Source organism: Mytilus trossulus, chromosome 11, assembly GCF_036588685.1.
Source record: "Mytilus trossulus isolate FHL-02 chromosome 11, PNRI_Mtr1.1.1.hap1, whole genome shotgun sequence".
NCBI lineage: Eukaryota > Metazoa > Mollusca > Bivalvia > Mytilida > Mytilidae > Mytilus > Mytilus trossulus.
Window position 1 is genome coordinate 58,186,565 of NC_086383.1, and position 27,063 is coordinate 58,213,627.

Consider the following 27,063-nt stretch of genomic DNA (forward strand, 5'->3'; position numbering starts at 1 on the left):
CAGTTTTACAAAATTGTTAAAATGTAAACTTTTAGTTATTTATTGGACAGTTGAATGCTTCTGCTACATTAATATGGGCTGTTTTTGACAATACAATGCACATATATCGGGTTGTAGCACCATGAAGTCATGCTAAATTACTTAAATCTTCAAAATTCTATCATTTTAGTTAAATTTTTGACGGTTTCCGTGTAAAACGAAAGTAGCCGCATTCGTGTTCATCCTTAATATTGAAATGTAAGTTGTATTTTATGATAATACATAACATATATAAAGATTGTGGATGAACACGGATGCGGCCACTTTCATTTTTGACAAAAACCATCTGAAAAGTGACGTTTATTGGCATATTTGAGAGATTTTTCATTTTTGAGCTTGAATCGGATCGTTTTTAATGACTAAATCAGTAAAAATCTTTCACAAAAATTAATTGAATCAAGTGAAATAGACACTTAAGTGTTTAAAAAGTGGTCAAAATCTTTCGTCAGATGAAACTGAAATTTTAGGCCAAAATGAGTCCTTACCGGACCTACTCCTTTGTCATCAGCCTCTGGCTTATGATGTGCTGATATAATTGTCGTTCCGCTGTATAGTTTAAAGAGTAAGGTAAAATGAAATAACATAATTTCAAACTTCATTTTTCTTGACTTGTTCATATGATCTGCATGTCATTCTTTTCTAGTGAAAAATTTATCGTCTTGAACATGATATAGTAAGACAGTTTCCGAACACCCACATACTGTATGTTAGTTGACTATTGGTTAATCAAAGGTATATAAAAAATCAATAAGAAATACATTTTCATGAATGATATATATATATATATATAATATTAACTTCAATTTGTCTCCATTGAAACCTTAAAAAACTCAACAATAATGTTTTTTTCCAAAACATATTTCATATGAGCGTTTGAAATTTTTATTCCACGGTCTGACAAAAATATGATTTCTTTCAATTAGCGTGTGAACAGTGAATATATACCTTTTTTACAGCTAAGTTACGTTTTAAAGTACAACACACATGCTTTACTATGATGGTTATATTGGGGTACATTCTAGTTTTGCATTAATAAACACGTGTGCATATTCTATTCGGACAATCGGCAATCCTCGCGACAATTCGCTACTCTTCGTTTATTCGTTTGTTACGAAATCGGCCGAGTTGTGACGAATACTATTCTAGGTTGCTTTGTAGAAAACATTCTTACTGGAACAGAATGTTATACATCAGTTATACGGTCAATAACAAAAATACCAAACCCCAAAGAACATTCAAAAGGCAAAACAAAAAACTCAAACACATCAAACGAATAGAAAACAATTGGCATATTTCTGATTTGGTACATGCATTTTGTTATGTAGAAAATTGTGAATTAAACCTTAATTGCGTTTGCGTCTTTGATGATATTTTGACATGTTGATTTGTCCTTCATGTTATTTTGACATCAATTTAAGTCCTTCATGTTATTTGGACATCAATATACGTTCTACGTGTTATTTTGACATCAATATACGTCCAACATGTTATTTTGACATCAGTATACGTCCAACATGTTTTATGTACATCTAAATACGTCCTTGGTGTTACTTTTACATGTAGTTATGTCCTTGGTTCTATTTTCAGTGAACTTAAATCTCAGATTTTCTTTACATTAAATTAATATTTCAATATTTGCTTACGCAACAAATTTACCAGGTGGTATTTTGATGTTCCATGTATCAAATACACCACATGTTGCATATGTATAACTTTTTATTTTTATTTTGCATTTGATGTTGAAATTCCTCCACAACTTCATTGTTTCTCGATTTATCAGAATAAATCGTCAGTATAGTAACATCTCCCTAAATTTCAGAGTTCATTATTCAGGAAAAGATGTTTTTAGGACAAACAATTTTCCAAAGTGCTGCAATTGCATGTTTATTAAACAAGACACTACCCCCAGGACCAAGTGATTTTCCTGGTGTTTGACAAACCACTGAAGAAAAACTACGACTATATCATAGGTATTTATTATATGTCGTTAGGTTAAATAGGCAAGCACGAAGAAAAAAAAATAGGTTTGTACAACATTGTCAAATTTGTCAAATTTGTAATATGTAATGAATTTTCTGTTCATATTTATTATCATGATTCTTCATATAACTAAATTTTAGAATTGTATTTTTTAATATAATACTACAGTTGGTGGCGGTTCGGCGGGATCTGCATGAGCTGCTCGTCTAACAGAAGATCAGGTTACGGTATTGGTGTTAGAGGCAAGATATTCTGATTTAGAGAATGAAGCAACAGTTATACCTGGTGCAATTATTAGGCTTTTACGAAGCAAACAAGACTGGATCTATAACAGTGTTCCACAGAAACATTCGTCGTTAGGGTGAAAAATGAGGTTAACAAATCTGGAATCATTTAAAATCTAAAGGACTATGGATAAGTTATTTTACCGGACCACCAAGTGTCATTACGTCAGACTATGAATTTTCATTAATTTGGAAATGTTCAGCCTTTGAGTATTCAATGTAGTTATGCGTTTACTTTTCTACATTGGTTAGAGGTATAGGGGAGGGTTGAGATCTCACAAACATGTTTAACCCCGACGCATATATGCGCCTGTCCCAAGTCAGGAGCCTCTGGCCTTTGTTAGTCTTGTATTATTTTAATTTTAGTTTCTTGTGTACAATTTGGAAATTAGTATGGCGTTCATTATCATGATTATTATGACTAGTATATATTTATTTAGGGGCCAGTTGAAGGACGCCTCCGGGTGCGGGAATGTCTCGCTACATTGAAGACCTGTTGGTGACCTTCTGCTGTTGTTTTTTTTTATTTTGTCGGGTTGTTGTCTCTTTGACACATTCCCCATTTCCATTCTCAATTTTATCATGCAATGTAATGTGGAAGGTCATGTGAACAAAAAAGTTTCCATACGAAGACATAACGATAGTCTCGACGTAAAGCAAGATTTTTTTTGAGGCGATTTCTTTCAGATAAATTTATCCTTTCAAACAATTTGTTCACAAGGAAAAATCGAAAACAACACTTGGGGTTCGTGTTGTTTATTCTTTAGTTTTTTTATGTTGTGTCATGTGTACTATTGTTTGTCTGTTTGTCTTTTTCATTTTTAGTCATGGCGTTGTCGGTTTATTTTAGATTTATGAGTTTGACTGTGCCTTTTGTATCTTTCGTCCTCCTTTTGGGGTGAAAGAAATACGAATTGGGGTGAAAGAAATACGAATTTAAGACTGCGCTAACAATCATCCTCTTCACGGTCGAAGGGAACGTAGTGCGCACTTCATGTAAATGTTATCATTTTTAAACAACGGGTAAATTTTAATTTGCTTTTAACTAATATCTATTATTTATGAAAGTACCATACAATCGGAAGTTTGAATGTTATGATTCATATGAGAGGGAGTCGGCATGATTATGACGAATGGGAAATACAGGGATGTACAGGCTGGGGTTACAAAGATGTTTTACCTTTCTTTAAAAAGATGGAAACGGTTCAAATTCCGGAAATCAAGAATTCGCGTGAGTTAAGAAATGTTTTTGAAAAGTTTAAATGGGGTTCGTCACATTCTTTTAATAAAATGTGTATCTTATTTTTTCTTGTTACTTCGTTCTTATTTCTAGGTCTATGAAGAATGGCCACTACCCCAATTGCAATAACATCGGTAATTTTGAATAAAAAAAAAAGTATATCACTTAAAAATGAGGTAAAAGATGAAGAAAAGGTTTTTGAATATTTATTTATTATCGATTGGGACAGTGCATCTGGCAACGTTTGCCATATATGCGTTTAATTGGCATGATGTAAAAGTGTATCATATATCTATTAAGGCAAGACTCTAATACATGTGTATGCTCGTTATAGCTGATTTAACTATTTACTTACTTACTTGTTTAGTAAAGCAAACATAATCAAGTCCTACCTTTCAGGTTTTAGAGGAAGATGTGGGCCACTTTCTATATCTCGCGGATCTCCTACGAATCTAGAATACTTTCACCAGCAGGCTGCATCAGAGTTGAACTTTTCTACTGTAGATTGTAATGGTTATAATCAAATAGGTAAATTTAACATAAACTACTAGTATCTCTTAGTTTAATGACGTTTTCTCCTTTTGTTTTTTTTAATGTTTGCCAAATATTCAAATTCCGGTATTGTTATCAATGTAGTGGCAAAACACTTTATCCCGTTCACTTTTCTTTTTCTTTTCATACTTGTATTACCTAGAGTTTAAAAAGGCATATTTGAAACCCCTATAAAGTCCTTTTTTCACGATTTTTCTGTTAATGTTAAATTTGCATTTATATCACAAAAACAAGCACATGGACACTAATTATGTTCCTGCTTTTTTAAAGGAAGGACGAACAATACCAAAGGCACAGACAAACTTATGTATCTAAAATAAACTGACAACGCCATGGCTATAAATGAAAAAAGACAAACAGATAAACAATAGTACACATGACACAACATAGAAAACCAAAGAATAAACAATTGTTTTGTATATATGCATGTACTATCAATTAAAATCAGTCTTTTAAAAAGCTTATTTTGTTTGTTTTAGATCGAGTAGCAAACATTTGTTTACTTAGTGTTAATATACGATGTGTATATCCTAAAGCATAGAAATATAACTGAAGTTAAATCCGAGAAATACATATCACAAGCTACTTATTAACAATGTATCTTCATTTCATCAATGAATAAATACCAGTTAAATGCTTGTAAAAATATCTCAAAATCACTTTCTTTCAAAGAAAAGCGCTTCAAATTTAAAAAAGGTTTTATCGATACAATCACTATCTTACATATTTGGATGATCCCCACGTGTAACTTAACCACAAAATCAGAAGTTGACAATTATCAGTTATTTATGAACACAAAGCAAAGGAATCGAGAATGATGAAACTTGCAAAGCTTACAATTTTGTTTTGTTTGTTTTTGAAGGGTTTTGTCGGAACCAACTTAACATCAAATATGGCAAAAGTTGTAGCTCAGCTTCATGTTACCTACGACCTGTTATGTCACGACGCAATTTGCTAATCAGTCTTAACAGTTATGTGACCAAGGTATGTAAATTAGTTAAATTAGAGTTATTTTTCTTTGTTAAAAATAGACAGAATACTTTGTTATGACTGATTTCTAGCACAATTTTCAAATAATCGTATTTTGTCAAATTTATGTTGAATACTTGGAAAGAGATTGTGTGTAATTATTAGAACACTCAGCTCTGGAAAAAGTAAAATTCAATAAAAAAATATTGAACTGATAGGAACCTTGAATCTTAACAGTTATGTGATTCAGGAAGATAAGTACGTGATATTCAAGATTTTTTTAAAAATCTTTATTTTGCTAATCAATTTGTATAATAGTCAAGGTCAAATTTGAGAGCCACTGATATTCATAAAACAGTAGAAGATAAATATTTAGTTTCTACTACGCTTATCTATTTTATTTGCAAATTCCCATGTTGTATCGAATTATTGATACATGTATAAAAGTAAAAACATAAAAATACTGAACTCCGAGGAAAATTCAAAAAGGAAAGTCCAAAATCAAAAGGCAAAAATCAAAAGTCCAAACACATCAAACGAATGGATAACAACTGTCATATTCCTGACTTGGTACAGGCATTTTCGAATGTAGAAAATGGTCGATTGAACCTGATTTTATAGCTAGCTAAACCTCTCACTTGTATGACAGTCGCATCAAATTTCATTACATATGTCATTATAAGCTATAAAAATATTCATAAGTAAAAGCCATAATTCTTTGATCAATTTTTGATTTAATGACTCTTGACGTGGCTCGGTAATTCATTTATCAAACTTTCGGATTTTTACTTAGAACGTTCCTTATGTGGTTTTTGTCAGATGTGCGATTGCACATGTATTGTATGTTCTTAATGAGACCGAAATGTAAATGCCATCTAATTATTAATTTTTCTTCTCATGTACTCATACGCAGAAAACGAGCCTACGGTGTTCGGTTCGTGAAAGATGGAAGGACACTAGAGGTTTTTGCTCGTAATGAAGTCATATTATCTGCTGGTTCGTTTGAATCACCGCATATCTTTCTATTATCTGGAATTGGACCAAAGAATCATCTGAGGATATTTAATGTAATTGAAATATAACATGAGTAATGAATATACATGACTGAAATTCTGTGTTAATGTACCAAAAAGTAAAATCACAAAAATACTAAACTCCGAGGAAAATTCAAAACGGAAAGTCCATAATCAAATTACAAAATCAAATAACAAAACACATCAAACGATAACAACTGTCATGACCATGACTTGGAACAGACATAAATAACAAAATACATAATTTATATTATTTATTTATGTGTTTTGCTGTCATGAGTGATCTAATTTTTATTCCTACTGTATTCCTGTCGTGTATTGTTGTTATTTTAACGTTTTTTTTGTCATGCTATCAAGTCGTTTGGCTAGGCAATAAAATGGTTTCAAGCCACTAGTTTTGCCTTAAAATTCACTGTACGGAAGTCTTTTGTTATCAAAAAGTAAAATCACAAAAATACTGAACTTAAAGCAAAATCAATTCGGAAAGTCCATAATTACATGGCAAAATCAAATAAAAAAACGCATCAAAAACGAATGGACAAGAACTGTCATATTCCTGACTTGGAATCGAAAAGAATCGTTTTTATGTATTTTTGCGAATCAATCTAAGTATAGATAAGAAACCAATACGAAGAAAAAATAAGTTTAATGTTTGTATCAAATATGTTTTGATCGATGCTAATAAAATGAAATTCAGATGATTATCAGGATTATGTACGACTATTGTGAGAACAAAATGTAAACACTTAAACAGATAGTAGCTATGACTTTCATAATTTAAAGTTTTCATGGGCGCCCTTTGTGGTTTTATTTCTAAGTTTGTGTTTTAATCTATGCACAGTTTAATGTACTACTACATGTAGTTCTGTCTTTTATGTTGTGGATTCCTGTTCACGCAGACCTTCCCGTTGGAGAAAATTTACAAGACCACCTTGCAATGGGCCTGTACTATTCAATTAAAACGACGCTAAATATAAATTTTTAAAAGTTGACAGATACAGATAATGTTTTGGATTACGTCTTCAAAAGAAAAGGTATTCAGCAATGCATTGTAATTATTTTTCATATATTCTGTATCATTTTAAGAAGAAGCTAGTGACTAAGGTTTTGTCATGAAAAAGGAATAGATACATTGAACTGTAAGATAATATGTTGATCAGTAAAAATTGTTGATGATGAGTTGCTGATTAACTTTGACTCCGACAAGTGTTTGATGTTACTCCTTTATACCGCAAGCTAAGCAGAGAAGCAGCAAATAAAAATAAAATTTGGGAAATGGTGTGTGGATTACACTGCAAAGAAATTGACAACAACGTCATAGTTTTAACAGCGATAAACAATTTGTTATCGATTATCTCAACTCGGTTGCTTTTCTCATGAGATAAACAATGATAATTTATAATTAATTGCTGATTTCTTCTTACAAAGGTACGTGAGATAGGCATTGATTTTTCGTCATAATAATGATTTTTCTGAAGTAGTAGAGAGTCGAATAACTATCATATTAATACATTTATAATATCATGATGTTTTACACTAAAAAGACCATGCGAGATTGAAATGTATGAAACACAGTTGTCAATAGCTTAAGTAAAAAATCAAGAAAATTGTTTATCAGAGGCTAATAACGTTTACCAAACTATAATTCATATTTTCATTATAGGAATATTCAATAACCCGATTGTAGATGGAAGTCTATATTCAAAAGTGGACAAAGCATCACATACAAAATACCCAGATGGTAAAAGTGTTTTTAGTCCTTTTGCATTTGAGTCTCCAACTCCAAGTGCAAACTTGAAGGACAATGTAGCTTTATTTTGCTATACTTTTTTCTTTACCTTTTTGTTGGTTAGCAATACTATTATTTATGTAAAAAAAATTACGAAAAACAAATGTGTAACACATAAACAAACTACAACCACTGAATTACAGGTTCCTTACTTGGGAATGGCACATACATGAATAATGTGGTGGTGTTAAACATGTTAGCGTGATCTCAACCCTTCGACTAACCTGGGACAGTGGTATAACAGCATAAAATATGAACGAACTATACAAATCAGTTGAAAGTTCGTTCTTATGTTGTACTGTTACATCACTGTCACAGGTTAAGGGGAAGGGGTTGGGATCCCTCTAACATATTTAACCCCACCAAATTCTGTAAGTCAGTGATTGTCGTTTGTTTGTGTGTTACTTAATTGTTTTTCGTTTATTTTTGTACAAAAATAGGTTGTAAGCTTTGTCGTTTGGATTGTTTTACATTGTCATTTTGGGGCCTTTTATATCTCATCATTGCTGAAGACCATACCATGACACCTATAGATGTAAATTTCTGTGACATGTTGGTCTTCATATCACATGTTGGAAACCATACCACATCTTATGTTTATATGATAAGTGCCTTTAGTTGAAACAAGAATTTAGAACTGTACGGGCAAATGTCTTGCAGTCAACTTAAGTCTATTTTAACAGATTCGTTTGATTGGTACATATGAGAATATGATGCATGTTTAAGTTGGTTTGTTATCTTCGCTTTGATATATTGGCAGACTTCGAGTATTGCGAGTACACTGATCACACCACTGGTTTTGGATTTTTTATTCCCGAAGAATATCACCAGCATAGATGTTGAAATTGTTTTACCTATATCCAAAGTGTTAGGGCGTGTTTCTTGTATATATATATATATATATATATATATATATCTATATATAATGTCTAAAAATAGCAACAATCAACATTCAATCTAATTAAGCGTGGATCAGTTTGTGAAAATAAACTGATACAGTTACTGAATTAAAATTATATAAATGTCTAAGAATATAACTAAAACACACTAATTGATACATTAAAAATTTCTATTAGATGTTAAATAGAAATACGCAATATTTCGCTAAACAAATTAGCTTCATCAGGCGTGTGCATCTCTCAAGGTGAAATCGGATGCATGACAGAAAAATATTTTTGTAGCTTAATCTATACAAGATTTGAGGGATGGGTGTAACATATTAATTCGGTCATAAAATATGTTTGTAGCTACAACTACATGAAGTTGGAATAAAAGTTTAACACATTTATAGATGTTCGATAAATTGTATGAATTTTTATAAATTAATTTGTATGATTTCAAGATAACTATGGTTTTGATTTGCTTTGATATCTTTTTTCGTCGTCTCTCTCATTGAGTCCATCAGGTTCAAGAGTTCGTAACTGGTGCATCCGAAATCTCTCTCTTTTTTGTCTTCCTTGTGTATCCCAATTTTGATTTTTCTCAATGATTTGAAATGTGATGTTTTCAAAATCATGTCCTGCTCTTAAAAGGTGTCTTGTAATTGGGCAGTTCCTTTCTTTTGTATAAAATGACCGATGGTTATTTAGTCGGATGTTAAATGGGGTTTCTGTTTCACCAACATATTGTAATTTGCAAGTTCCACACGTTAGAACATAAATGCAATTTTGCGTTTTGCAATTTGATGTTATAAATATGTTGTAATTTTTCTTTGTGACTGTGCTGATGAACTGGGTTTCTATATTGGCGACTTTGCAGCACTTACAATTGCCCCTTCCGCATTGTTTATAACCTCCGATTGTTGATATCTCCCGTTTAGATACTTTGGATGATACTAGAATATCTTTGAGGTTTTTTGGTCTGCGGTAAGCCATAACGGGAGGTGATGGAAAAATCTCGCTCAAGGAAGGATCATTTTCAATAAGACGCCAGTGTTTGTGGACAATTGATGAAATATTTGTCAGATGAGGATGAAAGCTAACAACAAACGGGATTTTATTTGTCTGGGCCGTCTTTTCTTTGTATTCAAGTAGGTTTGTTCGTTCTTTTTCGTTTGCTTTTCCGAAAGCTTCTGAAATACTTTTGTTCTTATAACCTCTTGATTTGAGTTGCTGTCTGAGTTGCCCTAAACGATGGTTTAACTTTGATTCCGATGAACAAATCCGTTTTAACCTGATGGCTTGGCTGTACGGAATGCTCCGGGAGCAGTGTTTCGGGTGACAACTCTTCGGAGAGAGAAATTGGTGTTTATCAGTTTTTTTGGTGTGAAGGTCTGTTGTCATGACTCCGTTTTCTAAAGTTATGGTGGTGTCGAGAAACGCAATTTTCTCATTTGAAACTTCAGATGTGAACTTGATCGATTGATGAAAGTTGTTACAGAAATCGAGAAACTCTTGCAGGCGTTCTGCAGTTTCGTTCCATTTGATGTCGATGTCATCAATATAACGGAGCCAAGACAAGGGTTTGTATGGTACATTCGAAAGGATGCGTTCTTCGAGACTCCCCATGAAAATGTTGGCAAAAGAAGGTGCCATTTTGGTTCCCATACTGGTACCGTCAACCTGCAAGTAGTGCTGGTCGTTGAACACAAAATTGTTGTTTTCAAGCACTAGTCTTAGCAACTGAACCAGACAGTCTGTTGGGGGATGTTTATCCTTACGATTGTTCCATACCTGTTAACAAGCGACTATTCCTTCATTTTTGGGAATATTTGTGTACAAAGAAGACACATCCATCGATACCAAAATTGTGTTGTTTGGTAAGGGGTTTAAAGGAGACGTGACACAATTTTTTTTTTTTTTTTTTTTTTAATTAATCAATTCAAATTGGTAAAAAAGTATATTATAATTAATTTTGCTTGTCAAAACCTCATTAAAATAACTTTTTATGGTCAAAGAATCCAGCGCTTGTCGTTATCTTTGATTTTTAATGAGATACCGGTCACGTGATCGTGGTGACGTCACTGGATACAAGCTGAGAAAATGTCTCAATATGGACGAAGTACATCGCATTTTTGCGTAATTAAACAATGGACGGTGTTGACAGCAGTTTACAAAGCAATTCTCAAAGTTTAGATATTCGACCGTATCAGTTTGAGCCGTTACTTGTGGAAAATAATCAAGAAGAAGATATAAATTCGTCATCCGAAGAGTCCGACATTGACGATCTTTCAAGCAATGTCGATCGCCTTGTAAACACAAACTGGTTCGTATGATAAATATACTTGTAACCAAACACTTTCAGAGTTCAATTAATGGCAGATACATGTATAACAGTTAAAAATGTAAATTTCTGTTTTTTTTTACGATTAATTTATCCACCGAAAATAGTTTGTTTCCCTCTGCCCTAATCCAAATAATTATGACGTTTGGCAATGCTATTTTTTTTTCTTTCTGGGACGCCTACTACGTCGTATACAGTTTTTGCTTCACAAATAAAGAATTACGAACTGTCAAATATAATAAATGGACAGGGGGGGTGGGGGAAGAAAAAAATGTCCATCATGTCATATTGTATAAACAGACCACCTGAAGAAGTATTGGAGTAAACCAGTCACTAGACAGTAATAAAATTTTGGCAATGAAAAGAAAAAAATGTCCATATATATTTGATGAGCATTATGAACAACACATCACCACATTTATGATATTTTTTTATAGAGTTTAATTCAAGATATATAAATATACATCCACAATCAATTCATAATTTTGAATGGGGACACATAGTTCCCCCCTCCCACCTTTATCCATGGTTAGGATCTGCACTTGCTTATGATCAACCGTGGCACAAAGTTTATTTGAGAAACCTACTCTTGTGTTATATTTTCTATATTGTGTATTTTGTACTGCTGGTTTCACATAAATAATTTTTTTTTCATGTTATAGGTGTGATTGTGGAAACTGCAATTCCATGACCACAGCAGATGAATGTGTATGCTGTTCAGACATATCAGCTGTAAGCTATTTAATGCAACCAGATGACTTAAACTGCATCACAGAACATGAGGTCTTTATTGCCAACTGCTTAAACCGTCATGTGTTACAAGTCAGCATGTATGCATACATGGAGCATATTGGTCCATTTGACGACAATGAACCCATCAATGAGTAAGTTTTGAAATAGTAGTAGGCTAGGTTCATGTTCATGTTGGATCAATTTCAAATCAATTATTGTTTTATTGAATCCATGTTCATTCACTGTTTTCGAGGCAATACTTAAGCAGTTAAGTGACTTCAATATTTTTAATTGTACAGAGTTAGTACAATCATTGACAATTCAATAAAGAAACTAACAGAAGAATTAAATAATAATTTAATATCACAGATAATTCATAATTCAAATATCACAGATACAATTTGTTTATACATAATATATTTCAAAGCATATTGAACATGTAGAAAGGCCCAAGTTCTTTCGTGTCATAATAATATACATCATGTACATAGGTAGCAAATATATACATGGCTGTACACCGTAGGTAATATTTATCAATCCTAAATATTTCTTTTTAACCTAAATACAACACAAAATGACAGGTACAACAGATTTAAAATGTTTTGGTCTTTCTAAAATAAAAAAAAGGTCAATAAGAAATTTTTCATTATAACTTTCTTTGTATGTTTGTAAATATATTTACATCAGTTAAAAGTATGGTACTGAAAGTTGTATATGAATATAATTGATGTTTTGCTTTGTAGGAAATATAGGTTTATGGCATATAGGAGATTTGTTCAGTGGATATGGCATCGCCTTGGACGTCACAACAGAAAGATCTTGCCTGCATGTGTTGTGAAAAAAATTAGAGACAGTTTCCCGTCTGAAGAATACTGTGGCTTCAAATATGCAGTTGTATGAATTAAGTTTGGACTGATGACTTTTTGTAACTATTTATTTTAAATGAAACACTTGTTTTAATAAAAACATTGACTTTTTGTCCTTGCACAGTAGATCAACAGAATAATTTAAATAATAAAAGTGTACCTTATACCATTTTTTTTATTGCTAAATAAAAAATCAAGATTGATATTTCTTCACAATAAATAACATGAACAAAGCCTGCATTGTTCAAAACTCATGAATATTATTCACATGTAAAAGATTACAATGATCATCCACTGCATATTGTACAAACATTAAACTGTTCTCAATAATTTTCCTCTATCTCTGAAAGCGTGACCTGTGTCTTGAAATGAGGTCTGCCTTTTGGAATGGCTCGAATGTCTGTGTCAAACTGACCGGAAAATGGTTTTGAAGTATCTTTACATCCCCTGCAGCATTTGAATAGGACGAGCAGTCATGTTCCCTTCTGGAAACAACAGCTTGCTTGATCAGCAGAACATAATCTACAAAAAAATAGTCAATATTATTTTCAAAGTGCAAGTATTACAATGTTATTCTTAATTTTTACTACTGTGGATTCATTATTATTCGTTGGATACTAGTTTTTGTGGATTTCGTGGGCACAGTCAAACCACGAAATTAAATATTCAACAAATGATAATTTTTCTATAGGTTTGTATGCAGACTTCAGCAAAACCATGAAATTAAATATCCACGAATATGCAAGTTTTTCCTAATCCACGAAAATTGGTACCCATGTAAACAAATAAATCCACAGTAAATAAAAATGAATTGATGCATCAAGTGTTTAACTGACATCCTATAGCAAAGCATGTACAAGCTGTGATCACTTGGTTAAAAACTATGTTAGCTCTTTGTTGCATACCATACAAATGTATGTTAAATTGTTTTATATGAATGATGTTGTTTAAAATTAGGCCGATAGTTTCTCAATTTAATTGATTCATATTTTGATGTCAGTGCCTTTTTTAAGCTTATCATACAGTATAGTTTTCCTCATTGTTGAAGACCGTAAGGTTATCTGTAGTGATAACATACACTTCATATTAGTTTTGATGGATAGTTTCTTTTGCAATCAAACAACTTCTTATCTTTTTTGATAACCACAACTTGTATTTTAATACATACCATAAGTAGCTGGCGAAGGTCTGGATTTAACAACAGCTTCTTTGCCTTTCTTTGCTTTGGGATAAACCATGCTGAAGCATTGCAGACCATCTTTAGTGAAAGCTCTATCTCTGTTGCAGTTCTCGTTGTAGTGCAATGCTGCAACACACAATCTGAAAGGGATTTACAACATTTATTAGTCAATATGTTGAAGAAAAAAAAGTTTTGTTAGGTGTAAAATTAGTAAATTATAAACAAGAATGTGTCCAAAGTACATGGACTCTCGCACTTTCATTTCCCATGTTCAATTGACTGTAAAAATATAATTTGGCATTTAAAATAGAAATATCATACGATACGGATAAGGTGTACTAAGTTTCAAGTTAATTGGACTACCTCTTCATCAGAAACTACTGTGACCAAAAACTTTCACATGAAACTCTCGCTTTAATTTTTTAAATCAGTGCTTGTGAAATTGGGGTCAAAATCTAATTTGGCTCTAAAATTAGAAGGATCATATCATTAGGAACATGTGTACTTAATTTCAAGTTGATTGGACTTCAGCTTCATCAAAAACTGCCTTGACAAAAAAATTTAACCTGAAGCATGACGAACAGACAGACCATAAAACATAATGCCCCTCTACTATTATAGGTGGGACATAATTACACACAACAAATAAAATTAAATATTTAGCGTGCAAGCATAGATGAGTAGAGAAAGTGGGTGCTCTTTGGTGCAAAGTTGTTAACCACAGAGTGGAAAACCTCCAAGGCATAGGTCTGGTATACTGGAGATAACTTTGGTACATCTGTCAGAAGGTATTTGCTCTCTACAACAGCTTTCATTCTCTTATACGGCACAGAACCTGAAATAACAATTTTAGATAACCCTTAAAAAAATGTATATTAAGCTCAAAAATAATTGCAGAATTATCAATGGAACAAGAGAGACAAATCTTGTTAGAAATGATAAGGGAAATAACTCTGTTACTAGTCTCCTTATAACAAATGCACCTGTGTCTTACTAACTTTGCTTCTGGAAATAAAGGTATAAGTACACTGTTTTAGTGTTTTCATTATCTGTCATTAAGGTTTCAAGTGTTGATTCTGTATAGAATATTTAGTCCAATAAACTGACATGGATATTGTGCTTGTCTTCTTAAAATTCATCATTTACATGTTTTTCTTTCTAAACAAATACTATATATACCCGGTACATTTAATTTAATATAAATACCTTCTTCAAGCCATTGACGGTCTTGTGATAATTCACCATGGTCGCACTTTGGATAGATGCTAGAATGCCCTTCATGCTTGTTGCACATGTGGTTCATGATGGACAACCACTTGGCTGTCTTCAAATCCCCATCCATTCCACAAGAAGAGGAAATCCAGTAGATATGGTTAACAATGGATTTGATCCATGGACGGATGTCTTTGTCTCCACTCTTCTTTGCTGCCGCTTCTAACTTCTTAGAAACACCTGTAATTGGAAATAAGAAAGAAAATATAAAAATGTATGTCCAAAATGAAAATATAAACATTAACAATTAGGGTAAACAGCTAACAATCATAAATGAATTATTTTTTTGTGACAAAACAAGACTTTGTATTCATCACATATCCTTTGGATAACTATGGACCCTGTGTTGAAACTGACATTACATGTATGTGATTTGCTTATTGCTGAAGGCTATCTTAACTGTGAACTGTTGTTTATTTATTAGCCCGTTAGTCTCTTGAGGAGAGTTGTGTCCTTGCAATAATACCACATCTTCTTTTTTATAATTATGCATGCTTTAGTGAAATTTTCATATAAAGAGAACAAATATGTTATTTTTTCTTAATTATATAAGACAATACCACATTTAAAGGTCATAATCTTTTTATGAACGAAGAAATTGGAATTACTTTATTAGATGGGTCAATCTGTCATCATTTTTTTCTATGCTTTTGGTATATTATATCTAGCATTAGCTTTAAATTTCTTTTCTATCTGATGGATAAAACCTTAGTTTGGAATGATTTTTACAGATATACATTTTAATTACCTTTAGCTACATGCCATACATCAAAAAGATGTTTTTTGTCACCCTCGCTGATCCTCATGTACTTCTTGATGGATGAGTGTCTGTCTGTCACAACTTCTTTAATATTGACATAGTCTTTGAGAAATCCCAGAGCACGCTTCAAGCCCTCTAGTTCCATGTGCGTTGAACCTTTCACCTCGTTGCTCTACAAAACAAAATAAAATATATATTTTCTCAAATAGACATAAATTTCTAATTATCTAGCTAATTAAATATACATCGTCATGTATATAAGACCATCTAGAAAAATTTATAAAATCAAAAGAGAAATATAAACTTATTTCATTTAGTTTTTTTCATAGTATTTCCCCCTCATTGTTGACTAAGCAGTGTGGGTATTGCTCATTATTGACGACTCACTGTACATTGACTTATAATTAACTCCATGTTTTTTTTCCTCTGGTTTAGAGTTGTCTCATTGGCAATTAATCCACATCTTCTTGTTTTTACAAGATTACTGTTAATTTTTAATTATGTACACATTTCAAAGATAAAAGCCTATTTTTACCTGTATCAATTGGAAGTCAAGGATTTTCTTTGTCTGTAGGTCCATTAGGGTGTACGACCCATACTTGGCAGAATAACCCGGGGAATCACACCTTGCATCACCTCCCAATATAACGTCAGACCCTCTCAATTGCTGTAGCAAACTGGACTGTTCGGAATCCCAGGCCATGGTAGCTGCTGGTGAAACATAAAAAGACTGTAGTCTGTTATAAGTCCTCATAGAAAACATCTGGACATTTAGGTGGTCAAACATTCTAAGAACTGATGTTGCGTTGCATCCACTTAACATAATTGCTGTAGCTGTCATTAAGTTGCTCCATGGCAGGCTGTTGTGGCTGGACTGGCTTTTCCAGATGGACAAATGTCCATTTACACAGATAGAGTTTGTCTCAATCAGGGTTCCCTTGGATACTGTAATCACTGGAACAGCTTCACTGCTGCAATATCTGCACACGGACAATAACTCTGCTAGGGCTGACTCGCTTACAAGGAACTGCTTCTGTTCTTCAGGGGTTGCTTTTGCATTAAGACGGTAGTTTTTGGGTTCATCATTCATGTCATCGGCGTCAGCATCAGAACTAAAAAAAAATATATAGTTTTACATTGCATGCGATACTAAAATGAATTCCAGCAAATACTTGCACACTGGATGGTCCTAAGACCTTATTTTTAGATGAAAATTAATTACATTTTGTTGGTAAAAGAAATGAATTGGTTCAATAAGGTATGAAATGACAAATGCACATACATTAAAAGTTGGTTGTTCAGTGTGAGGCAAGGCTCGATGTTGAAGTCCGTACATTGACCTATAATGGTTTACTTTTATAAATTGTTATTTGGATGGAGAGTTGTCTCATTGGCACTCACACAACTTCTTCTTTTATCTATGTTCATTTTACATGTTAAATTTCAACCTACATACAAAATGAATCAAAATTTACTTTTTCTTGTCCTCAGTATAGCATCTTTCTTTCAGCGATTTTTATTTATATTTTGTTTTAAGGATCTAGTTTTTAAAAACATGTAAGTTTTCTTATTTGAATTGTCATTTCTAGGCCTTTTGTAGCTGACTGTGCATTAGAGGCTTTGCTTATTGTTGAAGGCCATATGTGATCTATAGATAGTTGTTAATTTTGATTTCATTTTGGTCTATTGTGGGGAGTTGTCTCATGGGCAATCATACCTAATCTTCTTTTATATATACATATTGAATTAATATAAGTATATAAAGTTTTAAAAATTGAGAATGGAATTGACGAATGTTTCAAAGAAACTGGAAGCGGATTACAGAGTCTGTTTTTTAAACAGGTTGATCAATTTATATATATTCTATTTCCAAAAAATAATTATACATATAGTACTACATACCTCTGATCATCATCTGAGGGTTGGTAGTCCTCATCACTATCTGCATGGCTGGAAACCTCATCGTCATCAGAGTTTTGGGCTGAAGTGGTGTGAGTTGTTGTAGGTAGAGTACTGGCACATGTACATTTTGTAATGTCATCATCAGTCTGTGTAGCAATTGTACTGTATGTTGCTGAAGGTTGTGTAATCTTAAGATCTGTTTGATGTTTCCTGGTACGTTGCTGTGGACGGAGGTAGGATTGGCTTTTCTTGTGTTTTACTACTTTTGGTGATGGTGGTGGAGTAGTCTGTGTAACCATGGTAACTTTGGATGTACATGTATTGTTCTCTGTAACATTGGAGGTTGGCAGCTCTGGTTCTGGTTCTGGTGTTGTGGTACTGTCTGGTACTTGGAGTTGTACACATTCCGTCTCTCGTTCATAGTTGTCATATGCAAGCTGTAGAATCTGCAAAGAATAAATATTTGTTGTTTATTTAGTTTTACACAACTTTACTATGAAAGAGATATAAAAAACAAGTGGTCCCACAATGGTCAATCATGGTCAGTGGCGGATCCAGAAATTTTCCTAAGGGGTCCCACTGACACCTACAAAGGGGGGGGGGGGGAAGGAGGGTTGCACTTGCTCCAGTCCAGTCACAAATGCTTCAGTGATTCCCTATATAATTAACCACTTTTTCCACAAAAGCCCCCCCCCCCCTGGATCAGCCTATGATGGTCAATTGCATTTCTGAATAATTAAATGGTCTTAAATTACAATTATAATGAAATCAAAAACATAGAGAAATATACATATTACTTCTTAAATCCCTTTAATTTGAGCTTTCATGGATAGTTGTCCGAGTAGCAATCAAAATTTCAGTGGCGGATCCAGGGGGAGGGTTTAGACCCCCCCTTTTATGGGGACGATCAATATATTTGAATGGGGACATAAATTTGCCCCCCCCCCCCCCCACCACCTTTTTTTCGAAAATGGCTGGATATCTCCCTGCAAGTTTACCACCAATTATTTGGTTCTTATATATTAATTTAATAATTTGAATTTTTAGTGTTCAGTTCAAGTTTAAAGTTTATTATAGCCACACTACATACATACATGAGGGTTTGGATGGTGTTAAATGATTATAGAATAATGCCTCTAAAAAATGAAGATTAGAGAATAAAGGGCAAAAAAAGTGAAAATTTAGAGAAAAAAGGTGTTAATTTTTTTTAAGATCTGAGAAAAAAGGGGTGAAAATGTTTACAGAATAACAGACCCCCCCCCCCCCCCCTCATACATGTACTGTATAAACACAATATGAAATTAAATGCACATTTTTAAATTTAGAATGTATATATAATGATCTGTGTAGAAATTTCATTACTTTTATATCAATTACTTCACCATATATATATATATCTCTATTATCAAAATATATTTCTTAAAACTGTTGGAGTTGAACAGGTAATTAAATTGCATTAAATAAGAGAAAAAGACAGGTAATAAATTACCTATCACCTAACCAGAGACATGTCTCTGACCTAACCAAGTATGTTGGTGTGAAATTTGAATTATTGAAGCAGCTCACAATAAATGTGTAATAAGTATGACATATAACAGGGGAAATTTAAAAGTAATATTTAAAGAAATTTTAATACAATAAAATAAATTCATGTCTTTGTCCCCTCTTTAATCATCCTGATGAACATTTTCAATAAGTACTGATTTTTGTTTTTTGCTGAATTGTTATAATGTGTATATCTTCAGTCTATACTTATACTTTATCTACTACTCCCAGGTCTGTATCAATTGGATTTATTTGCATTATTAAAACTATATTATTCAGCTTCATGTCTTGTGCAATATAAAGACTTGAATACATACACTAGCCAAAATATTTGTTTCTCATTTAAGTCACCTTTTGCATATTTCACCTCAATAACCTTGCATCAACTTTCTATCATAGCATCTCTTCACATTTTTTTTATTAAGAAATAAAATGACTTTCCATATGATAAATAAATCAAATAATTAGGGTAAATAATAGAAAATGAATTACAATACACTTTTTACACCTGCCTAATATTTATTAGAATCTATGTACTGCAGGTTATGTTTTAGTTATAGGGACTGACAGGCATTTTTAATTTTTACTTTAAAAATTAATTCTTTATTGTCTAATTAGTTTGCTTATTATACTCCATTCATTACAACGTAAAATTCAGCAACCCATTATTTCCTATCCTCCCACCCCCCCCTTTTTTTAAGCCGCACTTTCAGTCCTTTTTTCTCTATTCGGTAAAACCCCGTTGATTAACCGACAGTCAGGAAATGATTATTCCTACAGGTAAAACAGATATGCATTGCGTAATATGTGTCTGTAACATTTTCTCGAGTCTATTTTCCAACCTCACCTGTGCATCCCGCCGGTGATCATTGATGTACACAGATTCGCCGCATGTTACGCAATATTGCGTATTACCTATGTCTTACCTATCACCACCCTGGGGCATGACACCTGTAGCTTTCAACTTCAAAAGGTAACCAAGTATTGGGGATAAAGTGTGCCGCATACCTGTAACTTCTGATCGATGTAACTTTATGGTTCGATGTACACACCTGCACACGTGAACAGGTAGTGAGGTACACTAAGGAGGTACACGATACTAAATTTTCAACACTTAGCTATATTTATTTGGATATTGAAATTATTGAAAAAAATAAATATTATTAAAAGGGGATGCAATAAAATATTTGCGAAGATAAAAAAATATATATATTTACCTCAGCTTTTCTCCGCTTCTCAAAAGCTCCACGCTTAGGTAAAGGTGGCTTTGGCTCAGCTGTTGTTGGTTGCGTCAATGGAATGTCAGGTACTGCATTTGGACGGAGTTTTGGCTTCATGGTAGGACATCCCTCGAGGTTCTTCATTACTTCTGGGTCACGATCGTAACATGAATTTGTAAAATGGGCGGAACAAAGTCTATGACTAGCGCCTGGTAGGAAGTCCCATCTCTTACAATAATGTGTCCACGCCTTCCTGGTTTGCGGGTTAATTGGAAAACGAAAAAAACTAATTAAGTTGTCCTTCTTATGTCTATTGTTGCACCCACTGGCAGCACACAGAACCATTTTTAATCACTGTCATGTATTTTTCTTTAAGATATTCGGAAATGAAATAGCGCTAATTATGTATATACACCCGTCAGTCAAATATGATTGATGTAACCACTGACGTCACAGCCTCGTTCTGAGTGACTTCCGGGATTGAAATATGCATAATTAGTAGGTCGACAGATCGATATATTTGAATTCATAATTTATCCATTTAAACGATAATTATATATCTTTCGATGTTTTTTATGGGGTAATTATGTATAAATAAATATTTATTTACAAAAAAAAAAAAAAAAAAAAAATCATGTCACATCTCCTTTAATGAATCCATTTTCTTCAAATAATCTGTAGTATCTTGAATGTAAGATGGCATTGTTCTAACATGTGGTCTGAGATGGTAATCCACGAATTCAGATATTTTTTCGGTTGGATGGCCATTTGCAGATACTATCGGTCTTCCCGGAATCCCTTCTTTATGGAGTTTTGGGAGCAAGTAAAATCGACCGGCTGTGCAGGTTTCATCAGGTCGTAGATAGTCGTACGTGTCGTCATCAATATGTTTTTTGCTGTTCATGTCTGAAAGGACCTCATTAATTTGTTTACTTATTTCTTTTGTAGGATCACTTTCTAAATGTTTGTAAAATTTTGTATTTGAAAGCTGACGATTCCCTTCTTCAATGTAGTCGGTTTGTATGGTACATTCTTTTATACAATATTCTACAATAATATTTTAAAAGAGAGTAAGTTAAAACAACCAAGAAAAAGACGTTTTAAAAAACGGACACGACCTGCGGAAGATAATTTAGTTGTTAATCTATCGTCAACAGAATTAACCAACTCCGAAGAAAAATTATTAAGTAGAGGTCTTAACTTCTGTCCTATACCAGCAAACATTAACAACCTACAACTGGAGACAGATATGGATCAATTTGCTAGACGCCTTCGCCTAAAAGAACATTTTAATAGGCAACACAAAAAAACCTTACAAGAAGCCGGAATGAATGATTCGGAATATGAGAGTGATAAAGAGGACAAGTGCATCCCAAGATTTAAAAAGAAAAGCGAATGGAATCCACCAAGGAGTAAGAACGACAATTTAGAATCCTTTATATCATCAATTAAAACTGAAGTAAAATCATCAGTCAGTGGCAAACGTTTAAGGAATCTCTCTGAACAAGAAAGCCAGGCCATAAATAATTTAAAAAGCCGTGATGATATTGTTATTAAACAAGCAGACAAAGGAAGTGCAGTTGTAGTGATCAACAAAACCGACTACATTGAAGAAGGGAATCGTCAGCTTTCAAATACAAAATTTTACAAACATTTAGAAAGTGATCCTACAAAAGAAATAAGTAAACAAATTAATGAGGTCCTTTCAGACATGAACAGCAAAAAACATATTGATGACGACACGTACGACTATCTACGACCTGATGAAACCTGCACAGCCGGTCGATTTTACTTGCTCCCAAAACTCCATAAAGAAGGGATTCCGGGAAGACCGATAGTATCTGCAAATGGCCATCCAACCGAAAAAATATCTGAATTCGTGGATTACCATCTCAGACCACATGTTAGAACAATGCCATCTTACATTCAAGATACTACAGATTATTTGAAGAAAATGGATTCATTAAACCCCTTACCAAACAACACAATTTTGGTATCGATGGATGTGTCTTCTTTGTACACAAATATTCCCAAAAATGAAGGAATAGTCGCTTGTGAACAGGTATGGAACAATCGTAAGGATAAACATCCCCCAACAGACTGTCTGGTTCAGTTGCTAAGACTAGTGCTTGAAAACAACAATTTTGTATTCAACGACCAGCACTACTTGCAGGTTGACGGTACCAGTATGGGAACCAAAATGGCACCTTCTTTTGCCAACATTTTCATGGGGAGTCTCGAAGAACGCATCCTTTCGAATGTACCATACAAACCCTTGTCTTGGCTCCGTTATATTGATGACATCGACATCAAATGGAACGAAACTGCAGAACGCCTGCAAGAATTTCTCGATTTCTGTAACAACTTTCATCAATCGATCAAGTTCACATCTGAAGTTTCAAATGAGAAAATTGCGTTTCTCGACACCACCATAACTTTAGAAAACGGAGTCATGACAACAGACCTTCACACCAAAAAAACTGATAAACACCAATTTCTCTCTCCGAAGAGTTGTCACCCGAAACACTGCTCCCGGAGCATTCCGTACAGCCAAGCCATCAGGTTAAAACGGATTTGTTCATCGGAATCAAAGTTAAACCATCGTTTAGGGCAACTCAGACAGCAACTCAAATCAAGAGGTTATAAGAACAAAAGTATTTCAGAAGCTTTCGGAAAAGCAAACGAAAAAGAACGAACAAACCTACTTGAATACAAAGAAAAGACGGCCCAGACAAATAAAATCCCGTTTGTTGTTAGCTTTCATCCTCATCTGACAAATATTTCATCAATTGTCCACAAACACTGGCGTCTTATTGAAAATGATCCTTCCTTGAGCGAGATTTTTCCATCACCTCCCGTTATGGCTTACCGCAGACCAAAAAACCTCAAAGATATTCTAGTATCATCCAAAGTATCTAAACGGGAGATATCAACAATCGGAGGTTATAAACAATGCGGAAGGGGCAATTGTAAGTGCTGCAAAGTCGCCAATATAGAAACCCAGTTCATCAGCACAGTCACAAAGAAAAATTACAACATATTTATAACATCAAATTGCAAAACGCAAAATTGCATTTATGTTCTAACGTGTGGAACTTGCAAATTACAATATGTTGGTGAAACAGAAACCCCATTTAACATCCGACTAAATAACCATCGGTCATTTTATACAAAAGAAAGGAACTGCCCAATTACAAGACACCTTTTAAGAGCAGGACATGATTTTGAAAACATCACATTTCAAATCATTGAGAAAAATCAAAATTGGGATACACAAGGAAGACAAAAAAGAGAGAGATTTTGGATGCACCAGTTACGAACTCTTGAACCTGATGGACTCAATGAGAGAGACGAAAAAAGATATCAAAGCAAATCAAAACCATAGTTATCTTGAAATCATACAAATTAATTTATAAAAATTCATACAATTTATCGAACATCTATAAATGTGTTAAACTTTTATTCCAACTTCATGTAGTTGTAGCTACAAACATATTTTATGACCGAATTAATATGTTACACCCATCCCTCAAATCTTGTATAGATTAAGCTACAAAAATATTTTTCTGTCATGCATCCGATTTCACCTTGAGAGATGCACACGCCTGATGAAGCTAATTTGTTTAGCGAAATATTGCGTATTTCTATTTAACATCTAATATAAATTTTTAATGTATCAATTAGTGTGTTTTAGTTATATTCTTAGACATTTATATATCTATATATATATATATATATATATATATGATAACACTGCCTCATGAATAATATGCCTGAACCCTGCCCTTGGCCTTGGTCGGTTTGTTTTCGTTAGTATATGTCTGTCAGATATCGTTTATTGTTGTGTTATAAATTCGGTCGTTTATTTTACTTGGTTATAAAAAAAGAAGATGTGGTATGATCCCCAATGAAACACCTATCCACAAAAGACCAAAATTACACAGACATTAACAACTAGAGGTCACCGTACGACCTTCAACAATGAACAAAGCCCATATCGCATAGTCAGCTATAAATGGCCCCTATAAGACAATGTAAAACAATTCAAACGAGAAAACTAACGGCCTTATTTATGTAACAAAAATGTACGAAAAACGAAAATGTAACACATAAACAATTTACAGGCTCCTGACTTGGGACAGGCACATACATAAATAATGTGGCGGGATTAAACATGTTAGCGTGATCCCAACCCTCCCCTAACCTGGGACAGTGGTACAACAGTACAACATACGAACGAATCATACAAATTAGTTGAACATGTCTTAAGGTCATACGATACAGTAGAGATTCCTCGTTGATTTTTTCTTAAAATTTTGATAGTAGGTTAATTTCAATGTGTACTTTTCAAATATACAAAGTAAAAAGTACCTTCATGACTTACTTTTTGAGATAATTTGGTTCGAAATTTGCATATTTGTAAGAAAATCCCTGAAATTTCATAAATTCTGACTTTTAAAGAATGGATAAGTTGTTTTAAATTGTCTTTTTATAGCTGACTATAAGGTCTGTTATTTTGCTTAATGTATAAAACCGTACGGTGATCTTTATTTCCTAACATCCATCACTCTTGTGGATAGTTTTCTGAATTTCAATCTTAAAACAACTTTCTAATTTATATATTTATTTCTATTTTTAGAATTTTCTGTCTATACAAATCCATGTATAAGGAAGGCGAATTAATAGATAATTGTTTAAAGACACTGACAGTCATTTCAAATAATTTTGAAACATGAAGAAAACTTTTTTATTTCAAGGGATATTTGCTAACAGTTCTTTTGTTGGTATTCTTACATTGCTTATATAAAATTAAGTTTTGCATTGATTTTATTGTTCTGTTAAGTTGCACAAAATTTAATATTTAATGTAGTGTTTTGTTGACTATCGTTTGTCTTTTACACGTTTTTGTGTGGGTCATGGTACTATTTGTTTCCTCGACTTATTTTTATAATTTTCATTGTGATATTTCCGCTATCTATTTTAGATTATGTTAGATTCTCATAATAACATCCAATTTACCTCGTTGGATTGGTATTCGAATAAGTCTGCGCTTTCTTTCACACAGGCGAATTTTGCTCTAGTGAATTAGACAATGCCTTGAACATTATCATGTGATATTCACCTCAACTAGCTGATACTTAAAACTCACATGAAAATTTTACTTATTTGGTATATTTCATGATTATAATTAAATTTGAAAATTTAAATGTTATTTGAATAACTCTATTGTTAGAGTTCATGTGAATATTATGTGAAAAAAATGATGTTTTTTGGAAAAATAAAAAAGACGTCGACGACGGACGACATATGCCAAGTGATGAGACAAGTTCACTTGGCGCTGTGGGCCAGATGATCTAAAATTACCAAAATTAAATTAAAATTACATAAGTGAACACAGTCTTCTTCAATATTTTGTCTTATTTGTTATTTAAAATGGTATCAGTTTTTTGTAGTGATATTAAAAAAGTGTTGCTGTATTTTTGTGGGAGTAGTATATATATGTTGTGTACGAATTGTAATGTTGCACAAATTATAATTTGTACAGAAATTTTGTAAAAGTTATTAGTGTTTTATGAATCACTTAACACAAATTGATGATACATGCACACAGTCGTTTGTTTCACAAATTTCTGTCATATTTCCATGACTACATGATGCAGTCGTCTCTTCAGCATTGATACAAAAAAACCATAATAAAATCACAAAAGACATATTTATGGATATGATTTTGGTTTAAGAAGAAAAAATTAAAATAGAATTTAAACTATTTTTTGTTTTAAAGTTTTATGACAAGGACAATAGCACTAAATGTTAGGTTGAAGTATATAAATTTGAATTAAAGAAATTAAGCTGATACATGTTAGAAGACAAAATTGTATCACTTGGTGCAAATGGTATGTGCCAAAAAACTTATAACTTCTACAAAAAACTTGTAATAAATTATAATTTGTACAAACTTACATCTTGTACATGTACACAACATACACTTGTACTTCTGGAGTAAGACATATCTGAAAATGCCTGTAAGCTAGCTATGTACCAAAAACCAAATTAATTCCGTTATATCAATCCACAGTGAAATGTAATCTTCATGGTAGAAGCATTTTTTTCAGAAATCAGAAGAAATATCAGCTTTTTTACTGCATTTATGTAAAAATAAATTACTACGTAATGTTTTAAACGTTTACAAAATGCAAATAATTTACTAATACAACTATACGTTAGTACTCAAATCAAGTAAAACATTTAATTCAGCAATTTCCAGTTATGTATACTGATTTATATTTTAGTATGAGAAAATGATTACTTTATTAGTCGTGATAGGCTTTGAACTAGCTTTCAATAACTGCGTGTATTTTCTTATCGGTGTTTTGCTTTCAGTGTTTTTCTTTGTTGTTTTTGTGCATCATACTGATCTTTTGAGTTTAGGCAATTGCAACTTATGTACAGTTTGTTCTTCTGATGTGCTGTTACACT

At 32.9% G+C, this 27,063-nt stretch overlaps 3 protein-coding genes across 6 annotated transcripts; 2 read left to right on the top strand and 1 right to left on the bottom strand.

Moving 5' to 3' along the window:
- Positions 1-10,847: 10,847 nt before the first annotated feature.
- Positions 10,848-12,910, top strand: LOC134691354 (P2X purinoceptor 7-like). Its single transcript, XM_063551838.1, has 3 exons — positions 10,848-11,091; positions 11,772-11,993; positions 12,585-12,910. Exons 1-3 carry the CDS (start codon positions 10,916-10,918, stop codon positions 12,739-12,741), a joined length of 555 nt encoding a protein of 184 aa, XP_063407908.1. The 5' UTR covers positions 10,848-10,915; the 3' UTR covers positions 12,742-12,910.
- On the bottom strand, positions 12,465-21,195 carry LOC134691353 (uncharacterized). Of its 4 annotated transcripts, none has more exons than XM_063551834.1 (8): positions 20,584-21,195; positions 17,822-18,267; positions 16,455-17,031; positions 15,908-16,091; positions 15,094-15,339; positions 14,551-14,722; positions 13,876-14,027; positions 12,465-13,229 (listed from the first exon to the last, which is right to left on the bottom strand). In XM_063551834.1, exons 1-8 carry the CDS (start codon positions 20,929-20,931, stop codon positions 13,045-13,047), a joined length of 2,310 nt encoding a protein of 769 aa, XP_063407904.1. In that variant the 5' UTR covers positions 20,932-21,195; the 3' UTR covers positions 12,465-13,044. The 4 variants fall into 4 exon arrangements, with proteins under 4 accessions (XP_063407904.1, XP_063407906.1, XP_063407907.1 ...); XM_063551836.1 differs by lacking the exon at positions 20,584-21,195 and adding an exon at positions 20,293-20,480; XM_063551837.1 differs by lacking the exon at positions 20,584-21,195 and adding an exon at positions 20,214-20,480.
- Positions 21,196-21,913: 718 nt separating this feature from the next.
- On the top strand, positions 21,914-25,269 carry LOC134690196 (uncharacterized). The gene is made up of 2 exons (XM_063550173.1): positions 21,914-22,772; positions 25,226-25,269. Exons 1-2 carry the CDS (start codon positions 21,914-21,916, stop codon positions 25,267-25,269), a joined length of 903 nt encoding a protein of 300 aa, XP_063406243.1.
- The last annotated feature ends 1,794 nt before the right edge of the window (positions 25,270-27,063 follow it).